Below are 25759 nucleotides of genomic sequence, written 5' to 3'. Positions count from 1 at the left end.
CTCTGTTTCCAAAAGATTCTGGACATCTTATATACATTGAATGGAATAGACAGCTACGTACAGCGTTACATAGAAATATTCTTACTTATTTTTCGGAAAGTTCGTATGTTGAAAAATAGCATTAATATACATGGTTAGATTCGACATAAAATATCCTTTCATTTAGTAGTAGAAACAAAATTTTTGGATTATAAAAAATTGATAAGTAGTAGGAGTATGGTTAAAATTTCAATATTAAAAAAATGAAAATGCCATTATAAAGTATCTTCCAAATCAAATATTGAATTTTTATTCGGAAAGTGTTTTTCTATCTCTTATACTTTTGATGATACATGCTCCGGAAGAAAAAAAAAACCAATCTTTTTCAGAAGGGCGTTTCATCCCTTAAATGGCCGATTAAATATGTATAAAAAAATACGTATCTCTTATTTTGGTCTTAATTACAATATATTTCAAGTTCATCCAGATCGAAGGGAGACACTTACTTGTGTTTCCTTGTCAGTATAATGAATATTACCTATTGTGTATATAAATCTTGTACTCTTTTTTTTCTAACACTCTGTTTTCTTGATTAATGTATACTTTGAAATCTATCAATCATAAAACATCTATCCAAATCCGTCACTCATCTGCTGTATTCGCTTAACGCAGCCAGTAAATGTGTTCAGAATACAACGGTTGTATACAATCGGCCAATAAACATTACCTATGACTAGTGTAGATCTACCAATGACCTTCGTTTTCCAAAAGCCGATCACTCCATCGTTGTATTTTCGGGGCCATTTATTCTTCGCTCACCGGGCACGATCCAAATGACGTTCGACTCGGTCTCGCGACTACTTGTAGAGTTTGTATCAGTCGCCCGATGCGCTGAATGTCGCATCATCGTTGTTGTTGTCGGAATATTATGTAATACACGAGACGATAGGGAATTACTCGGCTTAGCGGTGCGACTACCGTCGCGGCGGTGGTCTAATCGCTTGGTGTTAGCATTCTCTCGTTTCGGCCAACTCGGCCGTGCTCTTATTCCAAGTGCAATCCGTTAGACGGCTAACAAGATATCGGTAAGCATATTAGTCGACCATGCGGCCGTACAGACAGATAACGGCGGCGGCAGCGGCGACGCACCACGTCCACATCCGCGAGCTATTGGACAAACAGGGTCTGGGTTAATACGCGTAATTCGATTTTCATCATCCCCTATATAATTACCGTGACGTTCCACTCGCACGAGGGCAAAACAACATTTCTCTTGCGAGCTTCACGTCGTTCGCGCCAAGATCTTGCCTGCCGCTTCTCGCTTCGCCACGGACTCCGGGACTACTCCGCCAAGACTTCCGGTGGCTCCCTTCGCTGATTGTTCGCGCTGTCGGTGCTTTGTCGACACTTTGGACCGCTGAGGAAATGATCCCAACGGTCCTTCTCGCTTTGCGTAAGCGGCTTTGGTAAAGTTGAAGACAGTCGTGATCAAGACGGAAGGTGACACGTCAGGATGGGCGACGAAAAGAGCGAAAGGGACGTGGAGACCTCAGAACACGGCACGGACAGCTACATACTTAATCTTCCTCGGCCGCTCAATCTCGAAGAGAAAAAGTACCTGTTGGCCGTGGAAAGGGGTGACCTGCCCAATGTGAAGAGGCTGCTGCAGCTTGCGAGTAAGGGCAAGGTAAATACGAGTTCCAACCCCAGAGAAGGTTAAACGCCGCGGAAGTTAAACGTCGCTGCACAAAGTGGAGTTTATAGAACTTGGGGCATGGTAGGGAGGGATACGACTTGTCGACGGGGGCAAGGATACTGTGACTCCTTTGAAACACCGCAAGTTTGTTGGCCCAAGGCCAACCCCATAATAGCAGTGTATTTCAGAATTGGATAATGTGATGTTGGTCATATCTCTGGAACAATTTGTGGTGTCAATTCCGAATACCAAGTATCTCAGCTATCAGTATCAGCCCAGACCGAAACAAAATATCGAAACAAGATACCGATGTGGAGTTGTTTGGGTATTTCTCGGATTATTGCATATTTGAATAATTTTGAATATATTTAAGTACAGTACTCGAGTATCTTCAGTTATATATGTTCTTCTTATTATTTCATATCGCTTATTTTTACAATTAACCTGTATATTAAGTCTGGTGGTTAATTCTTTCCAATGAAATTTACGTAGCTTGGAGCAAAATTCGAAATTGAGATATTCTCCCGCTTTTTCGCGGGAGACATTTTAAAATATTGGCATTTCGAACTTTTCGAAATGACATATGGTTTGGTGTTGGATACACATAACCTCAAATAATCAATAATGTTCACGATGTTAACAACAAAAAGCATATTCGATACACATTTCATTAAAAATACAAAAAACTTCTGAAGCAGCCAAATTGATTTACGCGGCTTATAGTAAAAATGCTGTGACCGATCACACGTGCCAAAATTGGTTTGAACGTTTTCGAAGTAGTGATTCTGATCTTCACAACTAACCACGCCCCGGTCAGCCAAAAAAATTTGAAGACGAGGAGTTGCAAAATCTGCTGGATGAAAATATGAAATAAACATAACAAGAACTTGCGAGAAAGCTGGGAATAAGCCAGAAAACTATTTGCAATCGTTTACATCGCATAGGAAAGATACAGAAAGAAGGAAAGTGGATTCTATACGAGCTAATCATTGACAACAAAAATTCTCTATTGACCACATGCATTACTTTGTTCGCCAGATAACAAAAAAGATTTTTTGCACAAAATCGTAGCTGGTGATGAAAAAAGGATTATGTGTGAAAATTTTAAACGCAAAAAATCATGTATAGATCCTGATCAACTGACAACATCGACAGTAAAACCCAAACGTTTCGGAAAAAAGTTCTTCTCTGTATATGGTAGGATCAAAAGAGTGTACTGAGCTCTTGGAACCGGGTAAAACCATTAAAGCAGAGATTTAATAAGAGCAATTGCTACGTTTGAGCGACATAATCGAGAAAGAAGGTCATTTACTAGACAAGGTAGCCATAAAGTTATTTTGCTGCATGACAGTGTTACCATATACAACAGAAATCACAAAGGAAACCATCTTATATTTGGGCTGGGAAGTTCTCCCATACGCGGCGTATTCTCCAGACTTGACTCCATCAGATTTTCACTTGTTGCGGTCGATGCAACACGCAGTGTCTGATACACATTTTTTGACAGTTGACGACACACAAAATTTTATCGATGACTTTATAGCCTCAAAGCTATCAAGTTTCTATCATAATGGGATTCGGCAACTGCCCAATAAATGGCGTAAGGTCATCGATAACAACGGAGGATATTTCATTTATTAATCTTGTTCTATTGATTTTTAAATAAAGATTGAAAATTGTCGAAAATCGGAAAGAATTAACTACTAGATCTAATATAAAAGCATCAAGGTGTAAAGCCAATTAAAATAGATACTTATTTGGCCTGTTTTCCGGGTTGATACCGCGTCTATTTTAAATGTATTTTTGACTCTCCTCTGTGAACATTTCAGCTTATCTCTTCAGGGAGAGAAATGACCTGAAAATCGAGTTACAAATAGATACTTTGCAAAACGTTTAATTTTTATATTATAAGATATGTCTAAATAAAATATGAAATATCTGATCAATTTTTTCGTTGTCTTATTTATATATTTTATATATAATCTAATAAAGAGGATATATTTATATAAAGAAACAGATATGATATCTGTTGAAAACAATGTTTGATTCTGGATATCCGAATACCTGTGAGTATTCAGTTAATTATTTTATCAGTTTTCCTTATTTATTTTTAAAAAGTCATTTTATATATAAAAGTATTAAGGACTAAGAAGGGGGAAAAGATAAAGTCAGCCAAAAGTAAATGCTTTGAATATATAACACTTAATGTTTGTATCATATCAAAAGGAAATATGAAGTGCCCGGAAGAATATTCACTTTCCGCAGAAAATCTTAATGCTTTCTGTAGCTTTCTTGCTTTGTTCTTTTTTTATTTGTAATTATCTTTTTTTTCTTTTATTCATAAGTTATTTTTTTATTCATAATTATCTTAATATTTTAATACACAGATTGATAAGAAAAATGTATTTATGTAAAGAACAACATACGATTTCATTGAAAAAAAATGTGTTAATGCCGAGCAGATACATTCAGTTATTCTAATAGAAATACTCGAGAAGGGGAGAGGACTATATTAGCGCTAGTATGAATCTCACGTTATTTTATTCTTTTTTTGCTCTATGGATTTTTGTAATAACCCTTCTTGTATTAAGATTCTTGTATTAACCTGACATTGGGTTTATATTTGTGATCAATGTTGCATCAATGTTTGCCATATCGTCTATAGCCGGCTTAATGACAGTCGTTTTTATCTGCTGGAATTAAGCGAACTTATGTTGGAATGTTTTTTCTTCGAATTGAATTTAAATTAACATTTAAATATAGATACATATCTAGGATGAAATTTTTGAAACGACACATGAATGAAACTTAAGCAATTTTGCAAGATTGGGTGCGACAATCGTTGCTAGTGATGGAGTCTAATAGTTTCAGGGAAAATCGTTGGACGTGAATTGCGTGGACAGTCTGGGTCGTGGTGCTTTGACTTTGGCGATAGAAGCGGAGAATTTAGAAATGGTCGAGTTACTGGTTGTGATGGGAGTCGAGACCAAGGACGCCCTGCTCCACGCCATTGATCAGGAATTCGTGGAGGCGGTCGAGTTACTGTTGGAACATGAAGAACTTCTCACGGCGAGCCAACTGACTGAACAAAATTGTGAGTCAAAATCGATGACCTTGAAGCGATAATACGAGGAGAAACGCATTAAGTACTGAAAAATATTTAATATTAAGAACTAAAAGATATTTAATAGATACTAAATAAAAATCTAATTGGGTTAAAGAATATTGAATAAAAATTTAAGTAATTTTATATAGTGTTACGTCCTGGAGGAGGAACGCAATGTGCTCTCGCGCTTGCGAGTCTCGCACGTACTTGCGTATGCGCGATATAGGTTAGGAACCAGAGGGGTCCGTTTACTCCGATCGCGACGTACGGCGGGTGGTCCACTTTCAGATCAAAGAACTAAATCTCTTTACCTGGGATTGGACCGCGAGTTGATAGTTGGAATCGGGGTATGAATTGGAAAAGTGGGATTTAAATTATAAAATAAAATTAATATAAATTATAAAAAATTGACGGCACATTTTATTAAGGTAGATCTAAGAGCAAATTTAAAATAGCTTTAACAAATATTGTCGGCACGAGGTTTTGTACAATAATTTCGCGTAGTTAATATAAAATTATACATTGCAACGACGGACAGTAGCGTGTATATTATGTAATGGTTGCGCGCAAATATCTTGAAGGGAGAAAAAAGGGAAGGAAAACGAATAATATCTAATTCGGTGAGGAAGAATAAGAACGATCTGGTGAGTTGAGGACTCGGTTGATAGTCACGTAGGAGTTGACACGATAGCCCACTGCAACGAATTTCGAGATAAAAATGAAAAAGATTCAAATGAGGGAGTTCGATTTAGGAGAGAAAAACAATATGTGAATAACTTATTGTTTGCTGAAGATGAAGGTCGCCTTAATAGAAAAGGAGTGACAAGCCTTGAATAAGAGAATTGTTCCAATCTGTGTTTTATGTAGGAGGTTGGCCTTTTACCCTGGTGCCGGCGGGGCTGAGTTTCGAGCACTTAACTGCGCTAGTTTTGAATCGCGAGTATGAACAGAAAATTAAAAGTTGAAAAGTCGCGAGATGAGTGGAGATTTCGATCCTCGATCATCGCGAGACTGTCGAGAAGTGAAGTAACCTTTTGGTTTTTCTCAAATTCTCAGCCCGCTTGAAAGAGTGGGGTTTTGGAAGTTGCGTCAGGGATCTAAGGTTTATATCCAAATATAGTCATAGGACTTTGTTGCAAAGATTTTTGAAGGTGGGGTTTTGAGGGTGCGTCACAATATCTCAAGGATAAATATTGTAGGAGTTGGGATACATATGGCAATAAAAAGATTTCAAAGTTTCGTTAGGTTTAATTAGAGTTGGCGCGCAATAAAATTTATGAAGGGACGTGGAAAAGACATGAGTTCTTGAGGATCAAAGGTTAGTCGCGCCATGTAACAATATGAGAGATTGACTGGTCGGTCCGTCTTCAAAGGAAATTGTTGCTCCGAAGGAGGAAGTTATTAAAAGATATTTGGAAGGGAAAACCTCTGGCTAAAATAACTCAGCAAATCTTTCTGACAGAAATAGAGAAACTCGCCGATTAAAGACAGAAAAAAAAGAGAAATCGGTGTGTGACGTGTTCTTTCGTCCCACCGTGCTCGAAGAGTCGCGGAAACATGTTCGTTAAGTATGAACATTTGAACGTATAGTGAGTAATATAAAATTAATTCGCTTTATTTATAAAAAGAATTTAGAATACACGGAGTCCGCAGGACGTAACAATAGCATAAAAAAAGAACATACATTTCGGTTGGTTAAAAATAAACGATAGTTACGGAATTTTCTGATAAAAATTGATATTTTAATCGAATAAATTTTTTTGTCCATTTGAAAATAAATTCCTTATTTGTGTTTGACGATATTTTAAATTTGTTTTCAACATCATTGTCCGTTATAGAAGCGCTCGATGATGAAAACAATTTTACTAACATAGCTATTGTAAAATGAAAAAAATCGAATGATTTTTGTAATTTGTTCTATATGCAGGGTTTTTTTAAATCGTTTAGTTGCTTTAAGAATAAAATAAATAACAATTTAACGAGACGGGAATTGAAATTCCAAGTTTGAATAAAGATATTATTATTAAAAGTGCATTAAACAATAAACACGAAGGACACAACTCAAGTCATATTTTTAGAATCTTTGGATTTCTTTTTGTTTCATAATAGCTACTGTAACCTTTTAAAATATGGTGGGAAAAATATCCTTAAAAAATATTTTCTGTTTTTAAAAGTCTCTAGAACAGTAGCAAGTATAACAAAAGTGTATACAATTAATTGTTACTTGCGAAAATATTATAAATAAATAAATAATCAGAATTTTTTTAATGTCATTTTATTGTCAGTCATCAGTTCTTTTAATGTATCCCCACGAACCTTTCATAAAAGTTACTACGCAAGTTTCTTTTCAGTACACCGTGTAGTACTCTTTAGTGTTTTAATATAAATAACTTGGCCATGTTTTTTCCTTATTATTAACATTTTTTCATCAAAACATATAAAAATCCAATCGTTTCTATTTAAACTTTTAAAATTAAAAATTTTTGTTCATAGATTTGCATTCAGCGACTCGAAAAATCCCTAGATCAAATATTATTAAATATTTTTAATGCAAGGGATAATATGTACCTGAAAGGGTTAATTTCGTCACACTTTTTCAACCGCAGCAGAGAAAGATATTATACATAGCTGGCAGAAAGTAGACCCGGCATCGGCTAGGTATTCGATGGACATGACACCCTTGGTGCTCGCGGCGCAACGCAACAATTACGAGATTCTGAAGCTTCTGCTCGACAGGGGAGCTACCCTGCCGATGCCGCACGACGTGAGGTGCGGCTGCCAGGACTGTCTTCAGGCATCCACCGGTAAGAGAGCGATGACGATGAATCTAATTTTCCTCCAAAGAAAGGACCATTTATCGTTGTTGTTATATGCTAAGCTGTAATGAAACCTTAATATTTAGTTAGCCAAAACTTATAAAATAGCTGAATGACAGTTGAGTTATTTGAAAAATTAAGTAAGAGAATAAATGCTTCTGTACCAAATAGTCAAGGAATGTTTTCATTAAAAATTAAAGAGTAAATTTGATTTATTAGTTTATCTCCATATGAAATAAATTTATTCTAATCTACGGAAACATTCATTCATATGGATTGAGAATTCATCTTAAATTTTCATTAAATATTATTTCACTCTTGTAATTCCAAATAAATTTGCACTCGTTCGAATTGAGACTTCACTTTGAGAAGTTTAGAGAGTTGTGTATATACATATGCAAGTAAGAACGATTAGTATAGACAACTAGTGAATTTTCGCTTGATACATAAGTGTTACGATGTTATCGAAGCTTTGTATATTTTTAATTAGCTGAGAAAATATCGAGAAAATAATGAAAGATCAACATTATTCTTAGGCGATCCATTGAGACTGTCGTCCACCAGAATATCCGAGTACAAAGCATTAGCTAGTCCAAGTTTAATAGCTCTGAGCTCTTCGGATCCCCTAATAACGGCTTTCCAGTTGAGTTGGGAGCTCAGGGAATTAGCGATATCGGAACCGGAGAGCAGAGCAGAGTACTTGAAGCTGCGGCGGCAAGTGGAGAAGTAAGTCGCTGTGAGAAAAATATCTTTCGCGGAAATTCGTCGTCAATGTTATTTTCGCAGTTTTTAATCGATAACTACGATCGTCTCGAACAGATTCGCTGTGGACCTATTACAACACGTACGGACCACCACAGAGCTGGACACCATTCTGAATTATGATCCCAACGAGGAAAATATCGAACTCAGCAAGCAGCTGGCTCGATTGGAACAAGCTATAGAGTACAGGCAAAAGAGATTTGTCTCGCACTCTCACGTTCAACAGCTTCTGGCAGCGATTTGGTAGGTTAAACGTCTTATAACATCAAAAATTATTTATAATAAATTATTAAATAATAAAGCTTGCAAGAACTAGTACAAGTTGTCCGTTATGAGGTAAAGCGCGGTAAAATGTTTATTAAATGTTATTTTACAATAGAAAACTTCTGTGCTATTTCTTGGAAACTCTATTATTTATTAACATTTTGCGTTAACACATACACATACATACATATGAGTGTATATTATACAGGGTGTCCGGGATCTTTTAGAAACAAAAATTATAAGGATTAATCAGATCAAACCAAGAAGAAAAGTCGTGTACCATTGTGCAAAAATCGCAATAGTTGCGTTTAAGTTTTTAATAATTGAAAATTACCACATTTAGAGGTTATTTCAATTGATAACTTGAAAATTTGCATACTTATTTGCAAAATGATAAAGGACTTTTTGGTTCCAAATGATCTTAATCTACAATTATACGACGGCTATGCTCATTATATGATGTGCCTAGCGACAGGTTCAAGATTCAGGATTCAAAGTTTCAATATACTTATTATATCTATGGCTAGATACTAGAGATGTGCGAATCAAGAATTTTTATGTCGAATCGAATCCAATCGAATCTCATTTTTTAAATTCGAATTCGAATTGAATGAAATCGAATCGAATCGTTAAAAAATTTAACATGACTATTAAACATGCAAATAATGATGGAAAATTTTAATATGAAAGGGAATATTGATATTGTAATATCATTTTAAAGTAAAATATATATTTAAATATTTAAAATAATTTATAATTAAGTTATTAATTATAAGTTAAGTTAATTACAACTTAAGGGTTCAAACATACAGGCCCACATGGCCCGTTTTGTGATGCACGCAAACGCTAATGTATTTGATTCCTTTTCGAATTATTCGGATTCGAATCATAGGGATTCGGATTCGAATAGTTCGCACATCTCTACTAGATACAATAGTCATTTTCAATAAATAATAACTTAATAGCTATTGCGATTTTTGCACAATGGTACTTGATTTTGCTTCTCAGTTCGATCTGATTAATATTCACAACTTTCATTTCCAAAAGATCCCGGACACCCTACAGTCTATCTCATATTTATCTAGCGATAGATGAGTATATTGAACTTTGAACCCTGAATCTTGAACCTGTCGCTAGGCACAATAACCGTCATATAATTGTAAATTAAGTCATTCTGAACAAAAAAGTCCTTTACTATTTTGCAAATAAGTACGCAAATTTTCAAATTATCAATTAAAAGAATCTCTAGATATGATCATTTTCAATCATTAATAATTTAATAATTATTGCGATTTTTGCAAAATGATATGTGACTTCTTTTCTCAGTTTGATCTGATTAATCTTCATAGTTTTTCGTTTCCAAAATATCCCAGACACTCGCATATATATCATATATATATCTTCAAATGAAGCAGAGAAGAGATTGTTTCAATTATACGTTTATGGGCTGCCATAAACAAATATATAAGCAATTACTTTAACTGCATTTATATATTTTAACAATAATATTCTTTTCAGCGTGGACATATATAATTATATATATAACTATTTTTTCTCGAGCTTTTATATCGATATTTATTTACAATCGAAAAATTAAAGATTATAAGCTAAATTTGCTTAAGTCAGGTAGCTTCTGCAGAACGTAGGCCGCGAAGTGTAGTCAATTGTAGCTCTCATCTAAAAGTTCATTCTGATGAATGTTCAGTTTATGATCATCATTTTTGATGACCTTGACCTTGATGTATGTTGTGAAGGTGATGATCCTGAGTAACATTCAAAATGTTTTAATTGACGGCCATTGTTTATTAAAAGGTTATTTAATAAATAATAGATTACTATTATAACAAATAAAATTATTATCCTACAATTTTTGTCCAAAACAAGGTTCATTATTGTCCTTGATTTTGATATATGTTGTGAAATTTATAATTTTGAGTAACGCCTGAAGTTGAAATAGCTAAATGTGAGACTAAAACGTTTTAAAATAAGATACTGATTATTTAATTTTCTTTAGCCAAAAGAACGAAAAATTATAACGTATCTATATTTGTTGATAACTTTTTAATAAACAACGGCTGCCAAGTAAAATGTTTTTAATATTGGTTTCATCACCTTTACAACATACATTAAAAACTAAATAAATTATCGAAAGTGGTGACCAGAACTGATTATTTATTCTTTAAATTATAATATTAATATTAGGCGCGCAACTTAATTCTCATTTTTTACAAAATTTTAATGTTCATTTATAAAAAAACGAATAGTTACCTAATCTTTAAAGTAATCCCCACTTTTTACATATTTTCGCCATCTTCGCGTTTTTGTTTGCAAAATACATTTATTTTAATAAGAAAATGAATGAGTACATTAATCAAAATATTTTCCATCGTTTTCCATTACTTTTTCCAATCTTTCTGCCAAAAATTGGATTCTGCGACGATAGATCGAGCTGTTTTTTGAAGCAAGTCATTCATTCACCTTATTAATTCATATTATTTTCGGACTTCTTCGTAATTGGAGAAGTGTGTATCGGCAAGCACGTGCTGCATCGATCGGAAAGGATGGTAATCCAATGGGGTCAAGTTTGGAGAATAGGCTGGGTGTATGTGCGGGAGGGGAAGGGGACGAGAAGATCTTTCCATTCAAGTTCCAAGTTTCTTTTATAGTTCTTGCAACATGTGGTTGTGCGTTGTCATACAAAAGAATCGTTTTACGTCGATTAATAGCTGCTGATGGCCTTTCTCGCATCGATTTATCGTTCAATTGGTACAATTGTTGGTAGTTATGACTGTTTCGTTCGATTGCAGTAGCTCATAATAATGCACGCCTTCTTGGTCCCATCAAATACAGAGCAATATATTATGGCCGTGAATATTCCGTTTGGGCGTTGATGTGAATGATTGGCTAGGATCCAGCTATGATTTTCTTTCTTGGGATTATTGAAATAACTCCACTTTTCATCGCCAGTTACAATGTGTCACAAAAAGCTTTTTTTAGCCTAGTAAGCAAGGAAGTCGCGATAGACAGACAATTCAAGATAGCATTTTCAGACAACTCATGTGGCAGCCATTTTCCTTTCTTTTGAATTTTTCCCATAGTGCGTAAACGCTTAGAAACAGTCATTGTAACATTTAACACTTTTAATAATTCTTCGAATGTTTGAGTTGGATTCTCAATCAATAATACTTGCAATTTGGCGTACAAACTTTTTCAGCTGTCCAGAACATTCTTTGTCCTTCACATTGAAGTCATCATGTTTAAGTCGTTCAAACCATTCTCTACATGTTCTTTCTGATGGAGCTTGTTCACCATAAGTTTCATTATAAGTGTCAATTGATACACTTCAGCTACAGTTTTCAGTTACAATTTTCTTTAGATCAAAGTAGTGAAAAATATAATCGAAAAAACTGACCACGATTCATTTTAAATTGATTAAAAAATATTTCTACTTTCACAAAAATTAACCTTTGCGCAGTAAATTTTATTGCCTAACCTTCAAAAAATAATCAACTTCAGCTGTCAAAACTTACCACTTTCGCAGCTGGAACCATCTATCGTGAGCGGCGAAAACTAAATTTATCATCTAATAATTTCCATGGATAAATGACATCTATACCTTTTCAAACAGTTAATAAAATTTTCTCATTTCTTCAACATTCAGATCGATAATTGTCTGCATGTCAAAACTTATCAATATAGAAGCATCTTTTATACTAATCGAGCTACTCACATAATCGTTAATCCTGCAAAATTTTCAGAAATATTGTTCAACTGTTTGTTAAATTGATTTAAATTCAAAGGTACGAAGGTGTACCCGGATTTCGAAGGATGTCAACCACGCAGAGAGTCACTATCCTCGTAAAGACCGCAGTTATGTTTCCCTTTTTTTGTATGATGTACTATCTGATGCCCGAGTCGAAAACCGGCCAGCTCATGCGTAAACCCTTCATGAAGTTTCTCATTCACGCGTCGTCCTACTTGTTCTTCTTATGTGAGTGTAATTCTGCTTTCGCGAGATCGGCGATAATGATCCATATCTTCTAATAAAGAGAGCAACATGATTATTCAACTACTGTCATTTGTAGTCGTGCTCATGCTAGTGTCGCAGCGTGCGGAAGTCGAGATCGTTAGACTCTTGGGCACTCAGGAAATGAAGAGAAACCTAGAAGCTTATTTGGCACGACAGAGAGGAGCAGCTCCTACGCCTCTGGAAGGCATTGTCGTACTATACGTCACCGGATTCATATGGGAAGAAATAAGAGAGGTACGCAAGCAATGCATAATAATACGAATGAAGAATTAATGCGGGTACAATCTGAGAATATACAAGGTGTTAAAAAAAGGATTCAAAACGCTTGTAGTACAGTATTATACATATAGATTATAGATAGTATTATACTGAGCAAAAATTGCCTAGTAAACGTAGGTTGGAAAATTCCCTTTCAAAATTGTTTATCGGTTTGGTGACACAAGTTTAACGGACGAGAGTATCTTTTACCATATTATTATTTTATTATTATTTTGATGTGACAAGAAAAAACGTCTACCGTCCATTTTTACACAGACCTAACATTTTCGTATTGCAGAATTGCGAGTTCTATTAAAAATTAAACCATTTCAATGAAACATTCGTCGAAAAGCGAATTGGACGGAATGAATAAACTATATGACCTCTCGAATTGGATCTATGGTATTTCTTTTTCTATAGGGATAAACGTGAATAAAAACTTGTATTTTTCATGATAAATAATGTACAAAAATTACATAAGGGAATTCAAGATACAGCTAAACTAATTTGAAGAAAACCATGAATTTTTTTGAGTTCGTAATTCTGTAACAAAGATGTCAACCGTGTATAGAAATGAATGGACAACGTGTAAAACACTTTTTCTAGATATTGAAATAACAACAAATTAATAATATGATAAAATACTCGTTCATTAAATTTGTTACCTAAATCGAAAATTTATAACATCTATAACTATGGATAGGCTGATTTTTCGAGCTATGTTTACTGAATATTTTACTCAATATAAAAAATATTATTTAGTCCGTAAGTCATGAACAATTTTTTAACACTCTGCATATCGTCTCTTTCTCTTTCTCTCTCTCTTTCTCTCTCTCTCTCTCTCTCTCTCTCTCTCTCTTTCTCTCTCTCTCTCTGTTTTGAACAATTCTGCGATTTTGCATTGTTGCAATTTAATATTCAATACTGTCATGATGTGAACAAAATTAGGTTCGTTTTGGTTTTTGAATTCAAGTCTTTTTTGTCGTTTTCTTTTGTAATGTTCTATACACATTAATTCTATACACATTAATTCTATACACATTAGTTCTATATACATTAATTCAGCTTATTTTATTATTCAGAAAAAGAGGTAATCTGATATTAATTTGAAACACTGAAGACAAAATCATAAAAATGACAGCTCCATTATGGAAGCCAAATCTAGCAAATTTACAATTCACATATTCATCTTCATTTGAAGCAATATATTTCAACTCGGTTATCTAGTCTTGGCATACATCTTTCGGACTAAAAACAAAAAAAAACTACGATTTCACAATTCTTCAATTAGATGGGTCTTCTTTTACAAGAGAAAAAATAAATTTTCCTAACCTCACGATTCACTCACAATATTTTACACATAATTCTAAAACTAAATATTATATGTCGTAATCTCCATATAACACGTGTGTTATGCAATGGATCTAACGTCTTTATCTATCTTTGTACAAAGTTGAACACTGATCTAGCTCATAATAAGAAAATAAAAAATAAAAAATAACAAGAAAAAGATATTTTTACATGTCATCGTATATCTTTGCTCTTCCTATAATTTCTCTGTAGTTGACAGTTTTGCGAATTTTAAGGTTTACGTGGACGGTCTGAAAGCTTACTTGCGGGATATGTGGAACTTCATCGACTTTACGAGAAACATGCTATATTTAGCGACCGGCCTTCTCCGACTGGCAGCTTATCTTCAGCAACGCTCCGAAATACGATCGAATCCGTCTGCCGCACTAATACCTAGAGAAAACTGGGGCGATTTCGATCCGCAGCTGATCGCGGAAGGTCTCTTCGCGGCCGCAAATGTTTTCAGCGCTTTGAAGCTTGTCCATCTCTTCAGCATCAACCCGCACCTGGGACCTCTTCAGGTATCGTGTTTGTACAGTCAGCTGCAAAGAGTCAGCGCAGCACGTTCCTTTTTATATGTTTTGGGATGAAATCGTGAAAATTCATAAAAATGAAAAAAGTACTGCTAGAAAAATTAAACTTCTTTAACATATACTCAAAGTTAAATATAATTAATCTCTTAGAAATGTGCTGAAAGCTAGATTGCTCGATCCTTTTTATCGTTATACAAAATTTGAAATTTCGTTTATTCGCTATTTTAAAAAATCCAATAGTTCTCTATTGTAATCTTTCATTTCGAGATATGTTACGTTAATGCTCGTGTAGATGAGGATACCTGATACAATTAACATTAATATAAATGTTTTGAACAGCAATAATATCTCGTCTAGGAGAAAATCATACTTCGTGATTGCTATTTATAGACATAATTTTTAGCCGTAGATTATACAAAATTTCCTGAAATCGATAAATTATACGAAATTTCTTACAACTTCCTTAATATCCGCTGTTTGAAAAACCCAACACACTGTGTAATCAATTTTTTATTTCAATTTTTCTTTGTTCTGAGAAAAAATCAAATTAATACATTCATACATCGGACATCATCTGTTATTTCAATATAATTAATATAAATATTGTCGTACCCGCGCATCCGATATCAAGTTAAAACTGAAAGGATTATGTCGAAAGACAAGAAAAGAGTTGGTTGATGTTGTTCCTTAACAACGAGTCAATAAAATAGCTGAAAGAGTCGCACATCAATTTTCATAAAAATTCAATTAATAGAAAAATATATGCCGCAAAGGGTTTAGTCAGAGCTGAAAGGATTATGTCGGAAGACAACAAAGAACTGGTTGACATTGTTCCTTAACAATAAGTGTCAATAAAACAGCTGAAAGAGTTGTCGTAGAAGGCTGACGAGTGGCGATCGAGACCACGAATTTTATTTCGTTACGCAAGAGAGTTGAAAATACCTATGTAAATATTAGTAGCAAAACGCCTTATTTATAACAATATTGTGATTGATTTCTCCGCGCGATTCAGTACGCAGCACGTAACAATATTTTTAATAGTTTAATAACATTTTGTCGAGAAAAATCATATCTCGTGATTTCTGTTCTTTAGATATCACTGGGCAGAATGGTGATCGACATCGTCAAGTTCTTTTTCATCTACAGCCTAGTATTATTTGCCTTTGCCTGTGGCTTGAATCAACTACTGTGGTATTTTGCGGAATTGGAGAGGCGGAAATGTTATAGCGGAATGTCGGACCCGTCGTGGGATGCCGGCAGTGACGCCTGCTTAAGATGGAGAAGGTGAATGGAATAATCGAATTGCCAGACACGGATGACAGACGCGTCCGCTTCCCTCACCTGTTCGACTGAATTTCCGGCAAACACATGTCCGTTACCTAATAATCATAAAAAAATAACAGGCTGTGCCCGCATCCCTTCCATCCTGTAATATTGAGAGATGAATTGTTAATTAAGGTAGCACAGTTTCGGTAAGACGTATAATACATTCATCGAGGAAATACGTACTTATAAAAATTGCCTCTTTAAAGAAATTTTTCTTGAGCTTCAGTTGACAACTTTAAGACTTTATACTTCCACTTTCGACTTTAATTTTTTTATATTTCAAGATTCTAAAAGATTAGCAAATTTAATTCATAGTTATTAAGCTAGTACTTGTTTCGTCTTAAATAAATAATAAAGCGGACAAATAAGAACAGATTCAATCGTTAGCTATTAGAAATTGTGTAAAATTAAAAACAATTAAGTAAGATCATAAATTCAACTGTTTAAAATATTAAAATACATTAAACATTGAAAAATTGTAGTCCATAATAATAAGAAAACTTCCAATTAGCTGAATAAAAATCAAAATACTTCACAAAGATTTTTCAAAACGAATTTCTTATGAATTTCCTTCAGATTCAGCAACCTGTTTGAATCGTGTCAGAGTCTCTTCTGGGCCAGTTTCGGCATGGTGGGCATCGAGGCCTTCGAACTCACTGGTAATACGATTGTAATATGTATTTAGTTCAAATATAAAAACAATATTTATTCTTCGTCGTTTGTCGATGAAGAATTCCTAAATATTACTAACTGTCATTTATTTTTTATGTTATCTTCAGGAATCAAGTCATACACTCGATTTTGGGGCCTTCTAATGTTCGGATCGTATTCCGTGATCAACGTGATCGTGTTGCTGAATCTATTGATAGCTATGATGAGCAACAGCTACGCCGTTATTGAGGTAAAACCATAGCTCAAACAATATTGACCAAGTGATGTCGACAATGATTGTGCTGACGATGTGCTTCGAGAAACAGTTTGTACAGAATGTCTCATAACTCAATACGAGGAATTCGTGGAGACATAAAGCGGATGAAGATAAACATAAAAGTCCTATACCGTTTCGCAATATTCGCAATAATTGTCGAATTATTAAGAAAGACAGAAATGTGATGAGTGAGCGCGTGCTAAGATAGATGATTGAAGAAGTGTTGCACCCACTCGGGCAAAAGTGCAGTAATAATCCATAATGTGTCGACGTTTATAATTGATTGAAACTTTATTCGTCCAAATATTTTTCTTTATGGACATATATAATTTAATATAATTATACAAGGTGATGGCATCGGCCATTGTAAACAAAGAAGTTCATATAAACATGTATTCTATTCCAAACGATTGCCAAGATAAAGATGTTTGAATATGTATTACAAAATCGAAAGATATTATATACTGCTTCTAATATTTATTGTTTAAATAATATATTGGTTACAAGTTATAACACATTTAATTTCTAATAGAAATAATTTAATTTCCAATAATTCTTTATAACTTTCACCGATAATAGTCCCTTCAAAAATTCCAATCGACACATTCGGATTTTCTTTCTTCCAAAACCGATAATTTTACTTGTTGACGTAACTGTTCAACCGAAAATAAACTTCATCCAAAAATAATCTCTTTTTCATTGAATTCTTCATTCTCAAACATATCGGTTATCATCTCGCAAAATTGAATTTGTTTTTCCATCGTTTTCTTTATCAATAATCGATGTGTAGTGGTTTTATAAGGATGTAGCTTCATGACGTCTTTCACAATTTTTCAAAGAGTTCAAATTCGTAACCTAAACAGTTCGTAACCTAAAGAGTTTTCCGAATCAAAGTATTTTTCGAAGGATTTTCTTCGAAATATGCTTTGACATTATCAACTGTTTCGTCCGTTATAACGGTTCGAGATGGACCGGATAAATCATGTCTATGATCATTCAGAGTGCCATAATATTAAAGTAATGCCAGAATACTAAAATTATCAATAATTCAGCAAAAAAATATTTAACAATAAATCAAATTCCAGATTAATTCCAGATAAAGTATAATGTATAAATTAGAATAGGCTAAGGTTGGGGTTAGATTAATTATAAGTTTTGGGGAAAAGAAAATCCAAATGTGTCGACTGCCGTTCCTCTTCATTCCGAAAATATCTTCGTATAGACTGCGATTGCTGTAAAAGGGATCTACCTGAAATTTTTTTCGAAGGGACTGTTATCGGCAAAAGTTGTTTATCGGTAAGAGTTATTTAGGTTAGGGCGTAATTCTATTGTACTTATAATACTTTCTGAGTATAATTTTGTTTGATACATTTTTAGATCCATATTTACTACGAAATGCACGATATGCTTTGCCATAGGTTTTGTCTCTACTGTAGAAGCACTCAATAAGAGACACTTTTTTTCGATGTTTATCGTAATATTCGTAAACTGTCTAATGGCTTGTACAACGGCTTAAACGAATTTTAGGTACCAGACTTTAGTGAGTAAAATGGCCGCCAAAGTCAAGGAGGAGAAATATAACCGTTTATTTTCCATACAATTCTAATGGTCACTCTGTATAACTTTTTTATATAATTATATGTAATCATATATTTTTGGACGATAGGAACACTCCGACACCGAATGGAAATTCGCGCGAACAAAGTTGTGGATGAGCTATTTCGAGGAAACTGGTACCCTGCCACCGCCCTTCAACATCTTTCCGCCGCCAAAGTTGTTCTTCCGGCTGTGTGGTTTGCGGAAAAAGCCTGTCGGCGTACGTAGCAGCGTACGCCGAAGGGCACGTGAATACAAGTGAGATATCTTTTACACATATACACATTTGACTGCCAAGGAGATTACCAGTTGACTAGCGTCTTATTTTTCAATGGCGCTATAGAAATCATAGGAATAATCTCCAATAAATCACATCACACGTGACGATATAGTTGAAACTAATCATATGTTATACATTCAAATTACGCAAATTACTTTCATTTTATACTTGCACTGATAGTAAAAAGATGATTAATCTCCCCATTTTGTAATCGTTTTTGAATATATTTTTATTTACTCACTATATCTCTTTTCAATGCAGCAGGAAATATAATAGTAGTAATATACAGGGTATTACATCAATATGCATGCATATGTTGATGCATCCTGTACGTATGAAGTTATTATCAACAAAATGTTAACACTATTAAAATTATAATCACTTTCAATATCAGTTTCGCTTTGTTATTCTAATAAAAGCACTAAGTCTATAGTAACATACACTACAAGAAATGGCTTTCCTGAGTATAATTACTTCATTATGTAATTACAGTCCCAAATACCAAATACTTTTCTCTCAATGTTTTATTGTAGTATGTGTCGTAATTAAACTTTTATTGCCGCATACTGACAAGGAAATCCCACAATAGTGTCCTCTTCCAGTTTCAATGAGTTTGTAATGTGTTGAAATGTAAATGGAAATAAGGGGGACTTGTATTTTTTTTGTAGGTACTTATAGCGAGTTTGACAGATAAGTGCCTTTTAAAAAAATAGTCGGTTTTTTTTCTTAAATGAATATAATCCAACGACGAAAGACATAAAAGAGTTTTAAAAGAAAAATTTGTATGATATTAGATGTTCTTCAAACGATGTTCAGAAATTGTAGAATAATTATAGTCACGAAAAGCGTTTTTGAAGTAAATGTTGCTATCACCTTAGTAATAATAAACTATACATATACGTTTTTGTTGATACTTCTTTGTTAGAATCATAAAAATATAAAATATGAAATATAATAAATATAGAAATATAGAGTATAAAAAATCAAGATCATGAAGAAAAATAGTTTTCGTTGTAAGCGAGTATAATTTTAATGAAAATAATTTTTTTCTCTTAATATACAAAACTCACTAGACAGTTAACTTATTAAGAATTACGTAGTACTAAAGACTTAATTACATTGTGTTTTTCCCGTGTTTCTTGTACTAATTACCAGATACGGAGCTGTGATGAGAGCCCTTATATGGCGCTACGTTGTGAACGCGCACAGCGAGCACGAGCTGGAACCAGTTAATGAAGACGACATCCACGAAGTTAAGTCTGACTTGTCGTCTTGGAGATGCGAGCTTTTGGATATCTTGCACAGAAACGGCATGGACATCGGCGACGTTGATATGAAAGAAAAAAGTAAGCGCCTCTAAATACTAGCTAGTAAAGAATGCGAGAAAGCAAAGCTTAGAACATGCCTAATCAATGCGTAAATTGTAACGTTATTTTTCTCAATCTGCCAGATGAATTTTATATCACTGATTTCATCAACGGGAAACCATTGGATCGCTATATCTGTGATTAGTAAAAATTATCCAATAATACGCCAAAAAATAATGTAGCCGACTGTGAATTGGCCAAGTTCGACTTAAAGAGTAGGGATATAAAGTTCTCTTCCGAAATCTAAATTCACTCATGAACTGCTTCTTCGATACTATCTAGCTATACTCGGTAAGAAGATGAAGATCTGGGAGAGGAGGCTGATGAAGGACTTCCAAGTGGCGGGCCCCGTGAATCCTACTGATTCCGAGCTCCAGGAAGAGTTGGCTATCCAGCCGCCCGAGAATGAAGATAACGTCCAAAGATGGAAGAGAGTCGCGAGATTAGCCGTACTGACTTCAGCTGAACAACGTTGGAGTCAGGTGTGATATATCTACTTTGCATTTGATACAAGGAGGAATGAAATTACTTCAACAATGTTTTGTATTTGGTAGGTGGTGAGGAATGCAGTCAAGAGCTCTCAAATTGGCAAAAGCAACACTAAGGCGTCGCTGCAAAGTCAACAGAGCCTGAAGACAGCCATGGAAGAGGCAAAGCGTTTGGCACAAAAGAGCCCTTTGCCGCCTGTTATGCCAGTCCAATTACCGGAAACCACGGCGGCCACGATACTACATGTTTTGCACAACATCGTCGAGACTGAGAACGATGTTAAACCAGATTTCGCAGATGAAGGAGGAATCCCAAAGAATCAAGGTCCCCCAATCTCCCAAATTTTGGGATCTGTGCCCAAGCTTCAGGTATCTAATCTTTTAAGAAATCTAAGTGAAAATTTATTATATAACATATATTACATATTGAAAGAAACAAAATGATTAATTTTATTAAAATAATTTATTTATTTATTCATATATAAATAAATAAATAAATAAATAGGTATATATATAAGATGAAAGGGTATCCCATTTTAAAGTTTCCACTAACATATATTTTTAGGAAAGCATTTAAGAAAAAAATATTTCAAACAAAAATTGTTTGGTTTGAAGGGGGACATAAGCGATATCATTTTGTTTACGTATTCATACTGACATACAGATGAAATATTGTTTACAGATGGCGCCACTTTAAAGATATTCACTGATCATCAATTTTCTTAAATGGAAATCTCAATTTTCTATTATATTATCTTTTTCTACCAAATAATTTGAACAACTTTTTTCTGAAACATTTTTTTATTTGCCTAATATTCTTTGAGATATTTAAAGAAAACTTGGTAACTTTTTTAACACTCAACTTACGATATGTCGCTAAATATTTGTCGAAAGAAAAAGTGATACTAGAAATTTTTACTCTATTTGATATCAAGAATATATTGTTATAATAACGCTCTGATTTTTATTAATTTGATAATTTTGAAATTTCCAAAGGTCGATAAGTTAACAAAAGTTAGGACACTATTATAGCAATATATTCTTGAAACTAAATAAAGCAAAAAAGTCTAATATTATTTTACAGACAAAAGTTGTTCAAATTAATTGATAGAAAAATATGATATAATAAAAATTGGAATTTCCATTCAAGAAAATTGATGATCAGTGAATATCTCGATAGTGGCGCTATTTGTAAACAGAATGATATCATTTTCTTATGTCCTCCTTCAAACCAAGCAACTTTTGTCTGAAACATTTTTTTTAAATGCTTCCCTAAAAAGATATTTTAGTGGAAACTTTAAAATGGGATACCCTGTATAAAGTTATCTATTGACACCAATGTGTTGTAATAACGCTTATTACATAAATGGTTTTCCTTTTTGTAATTGCCTCATTATGTGACTATAGTCAAAAGAAACGTACGGTACTCTCTCAAAGTACATTACTGATAATTAATGTATTAATTATCCAACCAAGTTTGTATATTTTGTTGTTTATATCATAAAAATCTTCATTATGTTATCTCCATCGTAAATTTTATTATCGTAAGCATTCAATGCAAAAATATCTTTTACAATTAAATAAATAAATTTTTTTATTGTGATGATTCCTGATAACCACTTATTGTAATCGATGGAAGGCTGAATAGTTTATTAATATTTTATATTCTTCTAATTTTCTTTTCATCCATAGGCGAAATCTACATCCTCGATTGATTTTGAGGACGAGACTACTACTACGAAAGCTACAGCGCCGTTATTACCACTTCGTACGTCACCACCGAAGGTGATTAAACGAAAGGCACCTGCTCCTAGCACTCAATCATCGATTGGTAATTATTCCATTTTTTTCCAAAATTCTAACGTGTTGTATTACAAATATATGAATCATTTTCTTCTCTCACTTTTGAGTAGTCTGAGTTCATCTTTTCGTGTAAAAATTTATTTTTTAATTAATTCATATTCATTCATATGCATAGCAATTAAATTATCTATTTTTCTTGAAACTAGAGATTGACTAGTTAAAAAATAAATATACATTATTACAAGATATATAAGATATTTTTAAATATATATTTATGATACAAAATATTCAATAAGCTAAACACTATAAGCACTATAAGCACGAGAAAATTCCAGTGCTTATAGTTGCTGAATTATTTAGTGCTTATAGTTATTCAAAATATTTTGAAATTTCATTTCGAAGTATACCTATACAACACGGAAATTTTACAAGAATATTGCATATATGTTACACCTATAACATTATAACATTACACGGAAGTTGCAAAATATTTCTGCAACGTTGTTGCAAGATTGTGACAACGTTGAAATGTCGTTTCTTAGAAATATTGCAATAAACATCAATATTAAAATGTGTACTTTCAGAAACATCGTAATGAAACATTACTTCAACGTTACAATGAAAAATAGTAATTTCACATATTGTCATAGACACATAATCATATAGCAGCGCACATTTCAGTATTTCAATGAATGAATATTGCGGCTTTACATACATCATATATAAAAAGTGACTATATATAAAATAGAGGCTGTATCATTTTTAATCAACAGTCACGTTTTGTCTATGATACCTACATATACCGACAATATTTATTTATTAAAATCTGAATGCATTTTAGATTTAATTTTTTATTACTTTAACATTGCTGTGAGATCATTTTAGCAAAACGTTGCAATTGCATATCTATAATGTCTCTGCAATATTACATTGAAATTTGCAATGTTCTTTCAATGTAATTAGAAACTCCTATGCTACGTATATGCATTCTATTAATATAAACATATTCGCTTGGAAATAATATAACATAAAATACATGTTCCATTTTAACTGATTAAAAATACATAACAATACATAACGATTCAATTCCTAATATGTTGTTAACATTAAATGATTAAAATGTATTAAAACTTTCTAATTTAATGCAACATATGAAAAAAACAAAAATAGTGAGCCAAAGAAACCGCAATTTTACAAAATTAAAGAAAAGTTTTTTACTTCTGTTTACAAAAATATTTCAGAAAATCGATTTGAATTGACTTTGATTTTTCAATGTTTTGTATAAATGGTTCTATTTAAAAAAAATAATGATTTTACATAAAAATGGTTCTATTCAAAAAATAATAATTTTACTTTAAAAACAGTTCTGCTTAAAAAATAATGATCTTGCTTAAAAAAAGGAAAAGCTTTAAAGTCTCATTATACTTGATAAACTGCGATCTCAATATCAGAGAGAGTCGGTATTCATGAAATTCATAATAATTCGATCTTATTAGTAATTATTAGTAATTAATTAATTAATTATTATCTTGTTAATAATTCGAAGGAGAAATCGAATCTTATTATCTACTAATATAATTCAAATTAAGTCGAATTTTCTATTATATTCTAAATTGTGCTAATCGAGGGGTTTGTTTCTATAAAAATTTGTTCTACGAAGCATTTTGTACTACTAAAAATACTATTTAAATTTACAACTCTTTACGTTTTCGATATCTAACTTCATGGATAACACGACTTTATCGTTCTTCCAGCGCAACCGTCAACTTCTTGGGTATCAACTCTCTCGACTACTGCGGCCGTTACTTCCACAATTACCTCTTCTACTTCGGTTATTTCTACATCTGCCACTACTACTGCTTCTACTGTTATATCTACTGCGACAGCTTCTACTACCGCCAAATCTACTACTAGTACTGCCACTACTGCTGCTTCCAAGTCCACCGCTACTACTATCGCTGCGAAAACTACTTCTACTGTTACGAACTCCATTGCCACAAGTAGCACTTCTAGTGCTATAAAAACTTCCTCCAGCTTGTCCACGGAGAGTCAAAGCAAGTGTTCTACTAGCGCAAGTGTACCTCCGGTCAGTGTGAAGGATGGCAGCAGTTCAGTCAGAGCGCGCCCGAAAGTTTCACACAGTCCTAAACTTCCAACTATTCCGTCGTTGTCAGTTGCCTCGAGCTCGGAGAATAACAAGACTGATGATCGCGAAAAGTTCGTTAACATCACGCCCAAATCGCCGTACGGTAAATCGCCGAGAGGAGGGTGGCTTTAGACACAAGGTTGCAAATAAATATTCCCATACTGCACAGAAGTTGCAACGGCATTGCTGCAACGTTGAAACAATGTTGCAATGTTGCAGCAACGTTGTAGCAACGTTGCAGCAATATTCTGTGCTGTATAGGTATGTATAAATTAAGAGGAAAATCCCGTTTTGCACGTGATTGTTATAAAACTCAGTTACATAAGGCCATTAATACACCGCGACAAATGCAATATGTTAAACAACCGAGGACAAATCGGTCTGTTAAATTATCTGTTATATCACCGAACAATGGTCCGAAAATAAGATCGGACAAAACTCTTGTATCTCTAACCGCATTAGCTTTAATTTTATTTATCCCAATTATTCTACCGATTGCATATTAGAATATCCTTTTGTTCCTAATCACAAAGGACAAATTTGTTACGCTTTTATATTATTTATATTATTTATAAGATACGCTTTATATTATTTATACTATAATACGTTGCTCCAAGTAAAGAAGCGAAGCGAAGAACGGCTGCGGGGTCGGCCGTGTAAATTTACGTGACGCATTTAGTTGAATAAGAGCGAGATTATCATTTGTAACTATTATAACAGCTACGAGATTGTATGCAAAATGGTATACAGTGTTTGTTGTTATCTAAATAAAATTATATAGACAATAATCCATATAAAGTTCTGGCACATTACTTTATCTTTTCCTCTCTCTCTCTCTCTCTCTCTCTCTCTCTCTCTCTCTCTCTCTCTTTTTTTCTTTGTTTATCTAAATAATATAAATATATATTATCCTCAACCTCTCTCTTAAATTGAAAAAAAGCATTATCATTGCAAATATTATGTAAGATGATGTTTATAGCTAGTTTAGTACACAATGCTGCAAAGTGTGAGATATTGAAATATTTGTTTTT

The 25759-nt window shown here is 33.6% G+C and overlaps 1 protein-coding gene across 1 annotated transcript; it reads left to right on the top strand.

Annotated features, from left to right (window-relative positions):
* The first annotated feature begins 1244 nt into the window (after positions 1–1244).
* On the top strand, positions 1245–25515 carry trpl (transient receptor potential-like). The gene is made up of 17 exons (XM_011147504.3): positions 1245–1666; positions 4541–4769; positions 7388–7585; positions 8134–8323; positions 8417–8602; positions 12424–12614; positions 12709–12887; positions 14498–14782; positions 15888–16078; positions 16697–16779; positions 16900–17021; positions 18715–18902; positions 20080–20270; positions 20574–20773; positions 20846–21148; positions 22472–22610; positions 24337–25515. Exons 1-17 carry the CDS (start codon positions 1493–1495, stop codon positions 24858–24860), a joined length of 3573 nt encoding a protein of 1190 aa, XP_011145806.1. The 5' UTR covers positions 1245–1492; the 3' UTR covers positions 24861–25515.
* Positions 25516–25759: the final 244 nt, after the last annotated feature.

The sequence above is a fragment of the Harpegnathos saltator genome, unplaced genomic scaffold (assembly GCF_003227715.2).
Source record: "Harpegnathos saltator strain DR-91 unplaced genomic scaffold, Hsal_v8.6 scaffold587, whole genome shotgun sequence".
Lineage (NCBI taxonomy): Eukaryota > Metazoa > Arthropoda > Insecta > Hymenoptera > Formicidae > Harpegnathos > Harpegnathos saltator.
The sequence above is the reverse complement of the archived record's forward strand: the minus strand, read 5'-3'. Positions and strand labels throughout refer to the sequence as shown.